This window comes from Mytilus galloprovincialis, chromosome 9, assembly GCF_965363235.1.
Source record: "Mytilus galloprovincialis chromosome 9, xbMytGall1.hap1.1, whole genome shotgun sequence".
In the NCBI taxonomy this organism is placed as follows: domain Eukaryota; kingdom Metazoa; phylum Mollusca; class Bivalvia; order Mytilida; family Mytilidae; genus Mytilus; species Mytilus galloprovincialis.
Genome location: NC_134846.1, coordinates 75,430,900 through 75,445,837, shown reverse-complemented (window position 1 = coordinate 75,445,837; position 14,938 = coordinate 75,430,900). Strand labels below are relative to the sequence as shown.

Below are 14,938 nucleotides of genomic sequence, written 5' to 3'. Positions count from 1 at the left end.
TTCCTTTCATATTAAGAGATTTCTTTTTCTAATTATTCAACAGTACAGTAAACTAGTCCATGTTAATGATATATTATAATCCTCATCTTAGACAGAAAAGACAAAAGTGGATTATTAAAATCAAGGGACACCCATTTTCATGGATTTTGTGTTGTCTATAGGCTTGTTTTCAGACTGTGGCAAAACCACAGTATAAAATATCCATGAGAAAACGAAAATTGGTATTCTCAAAATTTATTGAATTGACAGCATCTGAATTACAGCCAAATTTTGAACAAAGTGAAATGCTTTTAGATCCTTACTGCCAAAAGGAAAAGCCAAAAATGAAAATTGCTTTATTCTGATGATAACAATGGCTAGTACAAAGAACAGTGCATTTGTGGGTGTATCTACTTTAGATAGATTAGAATGATAACTCAATGTCATTCATAGCTTCATGGTAGGTTTGTAAGGAGGAATGGCTAACAATTTACAGTTCTACTTCAACAGAGATCCATAAATAAACCACAATACCTATAAATCCAAACTCTGTGTGTATATCATGTCTGTCAGTCTGTCATCCCATTGTTTAACAAACATTCTACTGGTTTAATTAAAATCTTCAGCATATACATGCCAGAAAGAATGTAAAGCATAAAAAGAAATGTTGCAGAAACAGAAACAAAAAGCTAACTTCAAAGACTTGGTAAGACATAAGAGTATGTGTGAAATGATAGTGAGTCTTGTACTTGATGGTCTTGCCAACTAAGCCAATAGCAGATGTAGACTTTGTTTTACGGCCCTGACATGACTGTAACGGCAATTGCCAGGATTAAGACAAATGAAAACAAAATCCTTATTGCTTTATAAAATTCTTTCAACAGTATAGCAATGGAATTATTTCACTGTGTTACAAAGTTTCACATGTGTGTTTGATTAAATCTATTTTTTTGCTCATTATGATAGTTGGCTGATCATGAATGTGGTAAAATTTGTTGAGTATTTTGTCTTCTTACACCCTTATGTCTGTTTCTTAGTGCTTTTATATCTATTACACAATTACTTGTGAGGCATTCAGAGACATTTTTTCTGGTTTATTAGATAACAACTTTCACAGAAAGATGTTTGCAATGAACATTAAATATATTTCCTTAAAACCTATCTAAAGAATCCACTAAAAACCTCTCTCAACACCGTTTTAAATTAATAATTTAAACCTTAATTGACTTTTTTGTTGGATCTTTTTCAAAGATGCTGAGAAAAAGCAGTTGACATTTATAAACTAAATCTTCTTGTATTAAAATGATGCCAAAACTATAATGTTATGATACATTTAGAAATGGTTTGGCAAATTCACCGAATTCTTTTACTTTCATGTAAATATTTTGAAAGTGGTGCAATGCAGTAAATGTTTAATACATTCAGATTTTTATTGTGTCTGCTTTGAAATGCATTCTTATTTATTTGCTCAAAGAGTTCAAAACAGATTTTATTACCTTCGATTCATTTCCATTTCAGAATTAGATTATTTAACTCTAAAACTGAGAAAAATATAATTCTGACAAGTTTCCAAACTTATGCAAATGTATTCATAGACATTGAAGATGAGAATGACAAGTACTTCAATCTTTACACAAGAAAGGCGACTATTGGTGTAAATATCATGCATACCCAATCCTAAGTATAAAGATAAAGAAGTTAATTTGTAATGTCATTTTCGACAACATATACCCTAACCTGACAATTTTTACATGTAACGATAATTCACACATCAATCATATTTGAACATTGACATATTAATTTTTACAACTTGTGCAATTTTTATAGATGATTTCCCACTGTACTCAAATAATATGTAAGGTTTGACTACAGAGATTTAATTAAAAACTGAAATATGTAAATTTCAAACTTGGTCGACTACACATATAGGCAAGTGGGACTAGTTTTTATCAAACATTATCTAAGTTTTCATTTTTACATCAATCTAAGTAAGTTGTGCTTATAATACATAAAACTAATAACAAATTAAATTCTTACAGTCCAATGAATCATCAGATAGTTTATGATAGGTGGGGGACAGGTTTCGTTTAACACATACATATATAATTTCCAAAAGAAACATATCTTAGCTTTTTGATACACATTCTGAGTTTCTTGCCAACAACAAACGACTTTTGATTAATAATTATTTCTTAGAATATTAAAGATAAAGAACATTTACGTCTCATAAAAAATATATATTTGGTAAAGGGCTGCGATATGGGTGATTACTAATAATCATGTATGTAGATATGTGACAATTTGACTTGTAATAACTACAGGGAACATACCACCATGTGAACAAATCAATCAATCAAATGTAGACTGGATGTTTGGTTATGTCCCCTTATGGCCAGCAGCAATACCTAACAGTCGGGACACACTTCCTACAATCCTTCTCTAATGGAGACAACTTGTCGTGGATTGTACAATAAATTTCATTATTTTTATAGATATACATATTTGATAAATCAGTAAAAATCAAATTATGGTGATTTAAAAGTAATTACACTATTAGGATTATTATTTTTAATGTTTCACTGTCATTTCATAACAATCAGAATACCATCTGCTTGATCAGACCAAACGATAACTTTGAATGAATGGGGACAATGCTACTAATCCCAGTGAAAAATATGGACAATTGATTTAAGTCATCTTTGAAAACATGTAACTTGTGTAACCAAATGCTATCTAGCCTAGGAAAGTCTATACAAGAGTTATATCCCTTTTAACTACTTACATGCAACTTCCACTGTCCCTCTGCTGCTGACAATGGCTCCCTCTTCCTGCAACATTTTAGGTGTCGAGTAACCATGACATTCACACCAGAAATCACCGCCATAATATTCTTTCACTTCGTCTCTCGTTACTTCTAATGTTGATATGACAACTTTGACTCCAGACTTTTGATCCACTTCTATCCGTTTTCGCTCATGTAATTGCCATTGCCCAGCACATCTATAACCTATCCGTACTACATTTATAGCTCTACATTCTATAATTATGGGTAAATTTTTGACGATATAGTAATGGTCTTTTGGTTCTTTTATGAATACTGGTGTTCTTGAGTCTCCAGCATTACTTAGAAGTGCAGTTTGTAGAAGATCTGAAAATACAGAAAAATGTAGACTATGAATAAAACAAGAATGTGTCCACAGTACACGGATGCCCCACTCACACTATCATTTTCTTTGTTTAAAGGACTGTGAAATTGGAATAAATTCTCTAATTTGGCATTAAAATTAGAATGATCTTATCAAAGGGAACATGTATACTAAGTTTCAAGTTGATTGGACTTCTACTTTATCAAAAACTACCTTGACCAAAAACTTTAACCTGAAATTTGCACTATCATTTTCTATGTTCAGTGAACCGTAAAATTGGGGTCAAAACTCTAATTTGGCATTTAAATTAGAAAGATCATATCATAGGGCACATGTATACTAAGTTTCAAGTTGATTGGACTTCAACTTCATCAAAAACTACCTTGACCAAAAACTTTAACCTGAAGCCAAAAACTTTAACCTGAAATTTGCACTATCATTTTCTATGTTCAGTGAACTGTAAAATTAGGGGTCAAAACTCTAATTTGGCATTTAAATTAGAAAGATCATATCATAGGGCACATGTATACTAAGTTTCAAGTTGATTGGACTTCAACTTCATCAAAAACTACCTTGACCAAAAACTTTAACCTGAAGCCAAAAACTTTAACCTGAAATTTGCACTATCATTTTCTATGTTCAGTGAACCGTAAAATTGGTGTCAAAACTCTAATTTGGCATTTAAATTAGAAAGATCATATCATAAGGAACATGTGTACTAAGTTTCAAGTTGATTGGACTTCAACTTCATCAAAAACTACCTCGACCAAAAACTTTAACCTGAAGCGGGACAGACGGACGAACGGACGAACGGACGAACGAACGGACGAACGGACGCACAGACCAGAAAACATAATGCCCATAAATGGGGCATAAAAAGTTCAATATCAATTGCAAACTGGCAACAACATGTAAAATATATTTGTAACTTTCAGATGTACTTCAAAATTAATATAACTTTCATCAATTATTAAAGATTCAGAGGTTTTTATTTCATCTTAATTCTTTAGTGGGGGGAATTTTTATTTCAAGAATGTCTCTTTCTGTGAAAGTAGGTAAATATTTGGCCCTATTGTCCTTATTAATTAAAGCAGTATTGCAAAATTATGAATTTATGGTCTGAACTTATAACTGACATGTATTTGCAAATTATGAACTGCAAGGTCTTATGGGTTTTATTTTTATTCTACCACAATTTAAAAATACTCATAACATAAATTCTATGAAAAATCAGGCCAATAAAATCCTAGTCACCCCCTTTTAATTTGTAAACTTTACTAATTCATCCTTTCTAACTTTTATAATTAGTTTCTTTTGCAGAGATTGTTCAGTATGCTTGAAAACATGAACCATTGCCAATATTTTCTCCTGCATTAAACCCATGATAGAAGTATAATGGTAAACTTCCATGTTTACAACTCTACAAAATACAAAACATCTTGCGAGGGAGCTATTCTCACTCAGTTTATAACAATTACAGCTTTACGTAACACAAACAATTTGATAGATTACAATTCATCAACTTTTTTTCTTCCCATGATTCCTGGCAATTTAACTATGCACCTTTTTACAGAAGAGTTATTCTGTTTGCAATAGGAGATATAGAAATGATATAACACTGGGATAAAAAACTACAACTCTAATTGTTACGAGCACTCCAACAAAATGAGAGATGTTTTCTTTACTGCTAATTAATCTCTAGGTAAAGTATCTTTTGTGTATTGCCAGCATTCATAACTTGACTGATGACAAAAACAAAAGCAGACACTACTGATCACATATCTCTGAACTGTATAATAATTAAAGAATCAGTATTAGTCCATCATCTACCCATTCTCTCAATAGATAACATTGCACATTCAAGTGTGATTATCCATCAATATTACCCCTGATTAGAGTCAGTCTCAAGCTGCAAAATTTTTCTCACTTTCATATTGGTTCAAATTGATGAAAATGGACAATCTTTAATTGAACCATAGATGTATAAACAGTGAAAGATCCAGAACTTTTCATAAGGGGGCCCGCTCCAATCATGCTTCAGTGATTCCCTATACAACCAACCAAATTTTCCCCACCAAAGGGTGGGCCCGGGACATCCAGGATCCCTTATGATAACTCCATGGGTTCAACATCTATGATTGAACCCACTGACTTTCCTAAATCACAGTGTCTATGGTATATTTGTGCATTTTACCTTTTTAGTTTTGTACCAGACATAAATCATCAAATATGATTAAAGAGTTATCAGAAGTAAAAGCATATTTTATCAGCAAAACACAAAGTGACAAATCTGGGTGGCAGTGTAATTTCAAAAACATTTAACCCACCAACCAAACCCTCTCTTTAACACCCCCTTCTATCTACATGTATCAACACCAGATGGTTAAATAATAAGTTTGCCTTAGATACAAACTATTTGTAGTTAATTGTACTAATGATAAATTTACACAATATTATGCTTTAATTCTAGATTAAATGAACACTATAATGAGGAACAGTTATCTAGCTGTGACTAGAATGCTTGCTGATTTTAGGCCAAACACAAGGATATCGGTTTTATTTTTGTTTTTGTATTACAAACATAATACAGATGGGATTCAATGGAACAGAAGTTGTACCAATGGATACATTGTAGATGAATTAGAAAATCTGATCTGGATCAATTACTGTCTTAAGTATGCATACAATGACAGTTATGCTGTGTGTTGTGCTAAGCACTTCCATATACAAGTAAAGTGTGGCGCTGGAACGTCAGAAAATGAATTTAAAATTTGAAAAAGTTTTAAAAATTTGAAATATTCCTTTTATTTCTTTCAATTTTACACAAAAATCATTATCTTCAAGTGCCTAAATCAAGACCAATTTTATAATACCCACGAAATTTTTTTTTTTTATTTCAGATACATCCTTTCAGTACATAGAATTATATCAGTTTCCCAGTAGTAGTATAATCACACAAGAGAGAAGAAGCTTGTTTCAAAATTCAGCATAAAATATTACCCATGGCATACTACAAAAGACCCTAAGCAGCCTCTGAAACTGCTGAAGAAACATATATAAACCCTAAGAGATTTTTTAATGAGAACTTATGCTTGCAGTGCACTCAATTGTATGAAAGGAACATATTATTTATGCAAGTGCAAAAAATACATGCTGAGTTCTGCAGTTTTTAATTTAGAAGAAAGAAAGCAATTTAGATAACCTATAAGCGTTTATATGTTGATAAAAAAAACTGTTTATATAACTTTTTATCAAAACAATTATCACTGTCTTTATAGAAATCTTAAAAATATCATAATATTGATAAAATTCAGCTTGAAAATGGCACATAAATAATATCGGAAGATTATTAACTTTTAGTACAATAGTTTTTGGAAAGACTTAAAAGCTGTAGGATTCGTCTTTTCCATGGCAAAAATAATCAATTACTCTTTAAAAACACTCTTGATTTTTTAGGAAAATAAATTAATAATTTATTAGTGAAGATAGTTTGTATCTTTGCCCCCACGGAGATTACTTATAGCCTGCAATGATGTTTGAAGCAGTTTGTTTCACCTTGCAGAAAGCCTATTTATCATTCCTTTATAGTATATATCGGCATTCTCGCAGCTGCTGCATGATGGTTAAAAAATTGAAACTGCATTTATCTTTAGCTATGTGCATACATAATAAGTATGATGAAAAAACTCATAACTTGCCAATAGTTTGGAGAAAAATTGAACAGAACAGCGAGAATCTTAATGCAATTTGTTCCTTGAGTATATTGACTGTGTTTGTGCCATCTGCTTTGCGTCATACAACTAGTAACTTTTAATGGATCAGTGAGGTTACATTTGAGAAAATTAATGTATCTTCAAATTGACAGGATACACTTTTCTAGGTAGTATTAACCAAGTTTATATTGCCAGTCTGAGTACAGTATCAGCAGGGAGACAAGGGATTATATAATACACAAAAATCATCATGGTCTTTGTGTAGACTAATCAAAACTACATTATTTTTTGTTGATGAGAACAAATATAATATTCAATGTCAAATGAAAGACAACAGAGATGCATGAACATAGCCTATTTTGAATGTGTATAGTAAAACATTAGTCAAATAATAGAGTATAAAATAGACTGAACTGAAACTGAACTAACTCACAACATAGCCATTTAATGTCTTTGAAACAGAAACTTTATTCATTCAGCTGAAGTCCCTAAAAAGTACAAGTATGTGTGTATTGTTTGTTTGGTGTCCGACTGTTTGTTGATGTTCAATGCTGCTTCAGCAACCATGGCTTAATCTGGCAGCCAGCTTTTATTAGTTGAGTCAACAGGAGTATACATTGAAACCAATGACCTTCAGTAGGAAAATTGGCAACAACTGTCAATTAAGATAGAACACACCTCATTACAGGCTGGAGTTTAAAGCTCACAAACTCAGAAATGACAGGCTCAAATTTTATCCATCAACAAGGTGTAATTATCTTTTTATATGTAAAACATGAGTACATTGAAGAAAAAATAAGTTCCCCAATGTTATTATTTTGTAAATCAACCATAAAAAGTCCACCATTCCAGAAAACTTTCTGGGAGAAAAGTGTGTTATGAAAGCCCCCATGATAATAACCTTTAATGTGGAAAATATTTCATTCACAAGATATTTTTAATGGAATGCCTTTCTGGTTGGTTTAACCCCTGTCCAAAACACAGCAGTCAAAATAATGATTTACACATGCCCCCTATGTCATTGACAAATGAACACTGTAAAATCAATTATTAGCTCCAGCTTTTCCTTTCTAACTTGCCATGTAATCATGTCCAATCACTTCTGAATTATAACCTCTGTAATGCTATTATGAAACATTTTTTAACTACTTAAATATCATTTTCAGAAGAGTAAACTATAGAGCTGTGAAAGGCAAAGACAAAAATTTAGCTATTTGCTATCTTTACCAATCATTATAATATCATTGAAATACATACAGTTTCAGATCAAAAATAGATCAAATTTTGTCAAACAAAATTGGTAGAGAACACTTTAGGAGCATTTTCTATACTAAATGATATTGTTTTCAAAATAAATATATTAAAGCTGGTATTTTCAGATTGTCCCAGTTTCAGTAAAAATGTGTTTATCAAAAAAATCATTTTTCTGTTGTTTTATTGATTTCATTCTTTAAACCAAGATTTAAAGTATGAAATATTTTGGCACATTTTCCTATTCAGCAGATGGTTTTGTAATATCATGCAACAGATGACTGGCTAATCTCTTCATATGTCATCAGAATAGGAGAGTTATCTCCCATTGTCATCAATGATTTCACTTTCTGATTTCAAAAGATTGATTGAATCATTAAAAAGCACTGCACTCTATACCAAAGTTGTTGTAGCATGTTATTTTTACACCTTAAATTAACACTGAGAACATGTGCTTCACTACAAATAATCTGTCTGATGAAAAATTAATGATTTATTAAATCATTACAAGCAAACCTTGTTGCCAGGATTGTAAAACGAAAGATCATATTGCCAAAGAAAAACTTCCACATTGTAGGGCAGATCATGCATTTCATTTATATTTCAACACCTTCTAAAGATACACCTCACCTTATTTTAATGATTATTGAAGTCAGATCTATGAAGCCTCTAGAAATGATTAAAACAATCAGAATGTTTTAAATGTCTGTACAATATACAGCTCCAACAATTGTCCACCAGCGCTATTATTATATTATATATCAGCAAGAGGGATTTATTTTTAAAAGTGATTTCTGTGAGTAAAATAGTTGAACTTGATTGAAACAATTAATAATAGGTTGCTAATTCTAGGGGCAAATATTTAATATCTATCATGCACAATGTTAATGAGATGTGTAAAAACCTTGTTTTGGACTGAGAAAAGATTTTTAGTGTGCTTGCTCAAATAGTAACTATCTTCAGAATGATGTTATCACCCTACTCAGATTCATCATTCTGATTCAAAGCCAGCCCTTGCTTTTTACTCTAACTCCTAAACGTCTTATGTTTATCTGAAAAGGAGCACCTCAGAGTAAAGCCTATTGAATGAATAAAAAGTATCTTTAGAGATAACCTGTCTGGTATTGCTTGAGACTTTTACTTGAACTTTTTGTTAATAAGAAAAGGAAATGCTAGACTATTTTATGTCACTTTAAATTAGTATACATGAAAAAGGTTTAATTATGATTTGACAGTGAGTGATCACTAGGAAAAAATTAACCTGCCATTTTAGTTAAACTTTTAATCTGCATCAGGTACAACAATAAATATTATTGACCAATAAAACAGGCTTTTTTTAATTCTTGAAATGATGTATATGAAACCATAAAAATGTCATGTCTAAGACTAAAAAATGTAGGTATACAAGTTATAGCTTTAACAATGCTATCCTACTGAGTCAAGAATTTATAGTCCATTTTAACTTCTGGTGAATAACAGAATCAAACAGCTGAATTGTCAGAGTCTTATTCCTGCTATCTTTCAAAAGAGATTTGTATTTTTAGTTTTATTCCTATCTTTGTAAAGAGATTTATAATTTTAGTTTTATGAGAATGTCAGTTCAAAGGTCTATTTCACTGAGAAACTGACAAAATTCATTTGAATTAATTTTAAAATTTTACACCTGTTTTTCAAATAGTTTGCCAATTTCGTCTTTTTATAGTTTCCACTGCATGGTTAATACAGAATGTATGGTTGTGATAACTCAAACTTCCCATCTGCTTCCTGCTGACAATCCAAACTTTTTTTCATTTTTGAAAACTGCTTTCCATGTATATTGATCCCTTTGGAAATAAATACCCCTCATTTCCATTTCAATCATGATACAAATCAATTTTAAAGTTTTCCTTATTGTTTCAGATGCCTTTTATAGGTCCATTAAGGACGGTCTAATATTTATATAACTTTTTAATTTCATGGGACCAATTCAATTTCATTTATTTCTCCACCATTTCACATTGTACTGCCAATCTCCAAAGTTGTAATAACTGCTCCTATCCATCATGGTAGTTATTGGAATCCTGCCTTTAATCACAGTCTAGTTATTGAAATCCTGCCTTTAGTCACAGTCAACTTTTAATGTTTAACTTCCATGTGAAGGTAGAAAATTAATTATTCCCCTGGCACAATATTACTCATTAATTATCACATTACTATCAAAAACTTTTCATTTATACTGCTAATGTTAACGATAAATTATCCTTCAAACCAATAATATTGTCCTAAAAATCAATATATTACATCCTTTTCTGTTTATTTTTCACCATTTTTAATATGGCAATTAAAATCTTTTCAATAAATAAAACCATTGCCTTTTAGCTAATGTGCAATTTACATACTCTATCTAATGACAGCTTAATATCTTTTTTTCTTCTATAAATTCAAAGGGAATAGTTGATGACATATTATCTCCCTTTCAAAACAGGACTGCTAACAAGTCTATTAATTAATATCTTTTCAATAATTTACAACTCATTTAAACTATTTTGGTTCCATAAAATTTGATTTTTCTTTTTTTATGAAATACCTCTTAATAAAACCTAGAAAACATATGATGACAGAAATATTCAGATAAGATCATAATACACTCTCTAACACTAACTTTATTAATTTTTCAGAACTCAAGATCCTGTTTTATAATATTTAAAGGCTATTGAATCTAACAGGGTTTTTCCAACTCTTTATAAATATTTTAAATTCTATAAATGAATATATATTTCAAGCACTGAGTTTCCGCCAAGATGGACAGATAACATTGGTCAAGCAGGTGTTTGTGAGATGATGCATAATGGTCTATTCTGTCAGGTGAACATGAATTTAATTATTATATACCCATAACATTTGCTGTGGCCAATGGTATTAAGGGGGTTTTAATGATTCACAGTACAATAACTTGTCAGATTGGCTTTCAGTATTTGATCCCTATCAGATGGAACAATCCTACAAATTCTGTCAACAACCTGTGTTAATGTGCTGACCATAATATCAAATTGCCCTTGCTCTTTGGTGACCCCATCATATATGAGAAAGCAGAAAGCATTCATGACCACACAAAAAGTACTATATTTTCAGACTAAAATGATACGATTCATAACTTATACCTATTCATAAACATTTTGGTAATTTATACAATAAGTATTATGAAGGTAATAATCATAAATTTTATGACAGTTCGTTCATATTCCTTAGTGTTTGTTCAGGTGTAATTTATCATAAACTAATAAAGACCTCAATTTACGAAAAGTGCTTTCAAGAAATCTTCCTTTTACTGCCATGTGGCTTAGATATTGAAAAGTGATTAGAAAGCACTCATTGTTTGATATTAGATTTTAATATGTAACATTAAGAAGACCTTGTTTACCTAATGTTTTGAGGAAAAAATTTATAGACCTGTAGTTGTATATATTGGTAATAAAATAAGTCAATAAATGGTACCATAAATTATCTCCCCTTATCTCTTAGATACTGCAAATCAATGGTGAAACTTCAAAATTGGCTGGCATTATATGTGTAATAAAAGTCCTCTGGACAGATGTAAACATTTTAAACGGCACTTACTTAGAAACAAATTAAAACCTTTGCCCTTTATCGTTTAAAGATAAAATATTGTATGAAAATATTGACGAGAGATTGAATCCTTCCCCATAATTCCTGAAGGTTCATGAAACCAAAGAGGAAATATGAAGGTATTAAAAATACTAATGATATAACTTCAAGTAAATTTGTGTAAAAAAGTAATATATTAAGGTGTGTGGATATCGGCTGATCACCAACCTTCCCAAACTTTAAGTGAAAGAGTGATTTACAAATTTATTGGTTATGAATTTAAAATATACAATGATAACGCCTTAAACTAAATACAAAGAACTTTTTAAAATTGAGACAATCTCTGAAATAAATATTTCATTTTGACACTGTTATCATTGCTATTCCACTGTCTTTTCACATTCTTGGTTTATTAATTACTTCCAAAAAGTAATGAAATATATATATAATTCTTTAATAAGTCATAGATCTGTCTCACTATTCAACTTGTAACTGTCAAATTTATTTAAAATTGTGAACTGAAAACAATAGCTACGATCCTATCTACTGTCAAAAGTCAATCAGAGATTTGAACAAGCTTTACACCACTTTTATATGGCTAACAAAAGTCTGACCCACTTTGCCTTTGTGTTAAAAAGAGGTGTTTGGAAAGATTGGGATCTCTAATTATTCAAGGCACAAACATTTTAAAATTTACCACTCAAATTTTTGGCTTGCACGCAACCTAAAATTATTCATCAAATTACAAGTCGATTTGTAAGTTGACATCCTATACCCAAGTACTGTCCTAGCCAAATCTATATCGCTTGTTTAGTTTATGCAGTATATTCCTTTTAATATTTTTTTTATGTTACTTAGATGTATCTAATTTTCAACTTTCTTAAGATTCCATTTGTTTATCTAAAGAATACCCATCCATTATATAGAAACATAAATATGTTGTAAAATTCTCATTAAATTTGATTGTTTGTTAGTTTAAATGGCATTTTCCCATTATCTGAAGCAGAAGAAAATCTTTACCTATGTAAAAGTGAAAGTTCTGTTAGTCTGAAGTTATTACTTATACAACAACACAACAAACTTAGCTCTCCTTATCCATATAATAATGTTGAATTGTTTCAAAATTCTGAGTTAGAGAACCCCCAAATATTTTTGAATATTTCACATTAAGTTCAAACAAACTTTCATCATACTTTACATTTCAAATCTGGCAATCTTCTTTCATTATTGTATTCCATATCAAATAAGCTTTTTTTTTTTTTTTTTTTTAGATATTAATAGACATCTTAATTCCTATTTTGTATTTGTTGTTGGGTTGCTGTCTCATTGACCTAAACTCCACATTTCTTTTGTTACATAGATTATCTGTAACAATTTCAACCAACATCAATTATCTACCTTTACCTTTATAAATGAGTTTTTTTCAACAGGTAATTTGAATATAAGTTTCATTACTTCAATATAAAATATCAAAAACAATAGGGTTATTCAAATATGTTGACAGGCAAGATAAATTATAGCTTCCCTGCTTTGAAGCAGACTATATCTCCTAGCAGATTGGAATTATGGGTAATCTTATACTGAGGTAATTGTCAGCAGACCATTAAACTAAGTTTAAGGTTACAAAACAGTTAAATGCTAAAATAAAAGAGAATCAAGAGGCAAGTGGTGAACATCCACATAATTTGTTAAAAAAGAAATTCTCAATAGTCCGCACAAATACCCTGTAAAAATATGACTTTTATTATCAGAGGATACATACTTCCTTACAATGAAGCAGATAATCACTTGTATGCAAGTAGACAAGAGATTGTTACATTGATTCAGACCTCCATTAGAAAAAAAAATGTTTGCAATAAATATTTATAGGTAGATTTTTGTAGCTTAATTGCTTAGCTAAATAGTATATATTTTTTAGCAAAGTTCCAAAGAATTCACAGAAATATTTATAGAAATGCAACAGAAACAATCCAATAGAGTCCTTCACAAAGTGGAAACAAATGCTAAGTATACAAGGAAATTCAATTTAGATGATATGAGGGCTGAAGTTAGCATAACACCAGAAACAACTAAATCTAATGACAGTTTGTCAAAATTTGACAGATGAACATAGGATCCTGATGGGATACAATGTTTCTAAATAATACCTAATTTCAAAGATTTTATCCTCAACAAGTTGGAGGTTGTGTCTTAATGAAGACCCTGCTGGTTTGACAGAAATTATTACATTTGTTATAATTCACAGGAGGAAAGAAAAATGGCAAAGATTTTAACTGTTTCTTATCATGAGAAAGGAATTAAAGTATTATGCAGCCTTGAACTTTTTGTGGTTAAAAAAAGATAGCATGGCCTATGAGTGTCCCAGTAAATAAAACCTAATGTTGAATCAAAAGATCAAATCTGCACCCTTAGTTGTTGTCCAGTGTGATATTGCTGTATGAATTCTCGACTTGTGCCATCTTGTTCATATCAAACACAATCCTCCCTTCAATTACAGCACTTATTTACCGGCAGCACTTGCGTTAACAGTTATGGACAAAACCTATTACATATCCATTGTAAAATATCTTTATACTGCCTAGATATGTTATGGGCGAATAAATTGTATATTAAACTGATATTAAAGCACATGTTTTTCATTAATGTTAAGCCTGAATACCACATGAATCTGAATATATTTTAGTATGTAAATCTGCTTAAATTAACCATAAAAACATCAAAGAGAATCCCTAATAGTTACATGGCTGTATCGTTTGTTCTATTCCTCAATGGAATCTACCCCCTATCAATTCCTTAGGCAGTCAACATTTAAAGTCCTTTGACCAAAACCACTGAATATTTGTAACACATCATCAAGTGTTATAAGATTTCAGTTTGACCTTTATAACCTTATCAATATAATGCCTATTCAGTTTTGCCATCTGTAGGTTAGAAGAAACAAATCTTATAAACCCAAATCTGGAATTTTTATAAACAAAACATTTTGACAGAAGCCTGTTTATGTAGATGTTATGTAAATATCTTTGTGACATTTTACAAGTCATTGTCAGCCTGTCAGATTGAACATTGTCTTAAAATTTAAATTGCAATCAGACATTTTGAATTGCTACATGATTCTAGATATTACCTTATGACAATACCATATATACATAAAGCCAAGAGTTCCAACTCTAAAACACTAACCCATTGTCTTCAATGTCTGATTTTTGTCCAGATGTATTTTGATTTGTGACTTTAGTGTCAATTGGCATGGAAAATATTGTA

General features: G+C 30.7%; 1 protein-coding gene across 3 annotated transcripts in view; it reads right to left on the bottom strand.

Annotated features, from left to right (window-relative positions):
- LOC143045950 (netrin receptor UNC5C-like) overlaps window positions 1-14,938 on the bottom strand; it is an 82,818-nt gene that overhangs the window by 44,287 nt on the left and 23,593 nt on the right. For all 3 annotated transcript variants that reach the window (XM_076218806.1, XM_076218807.1, XM_076218808.1), the window contains exon 2: window positions 2,762-3,127. In XM_076218806.1, coding sequence (XP_076074921.1) covers window positions 2,762-3,127 — 366 coding nt within the window. The remainder of the gene's footprint in view (window positions 1-2,761; window positions 3,128-14,938) is intronic.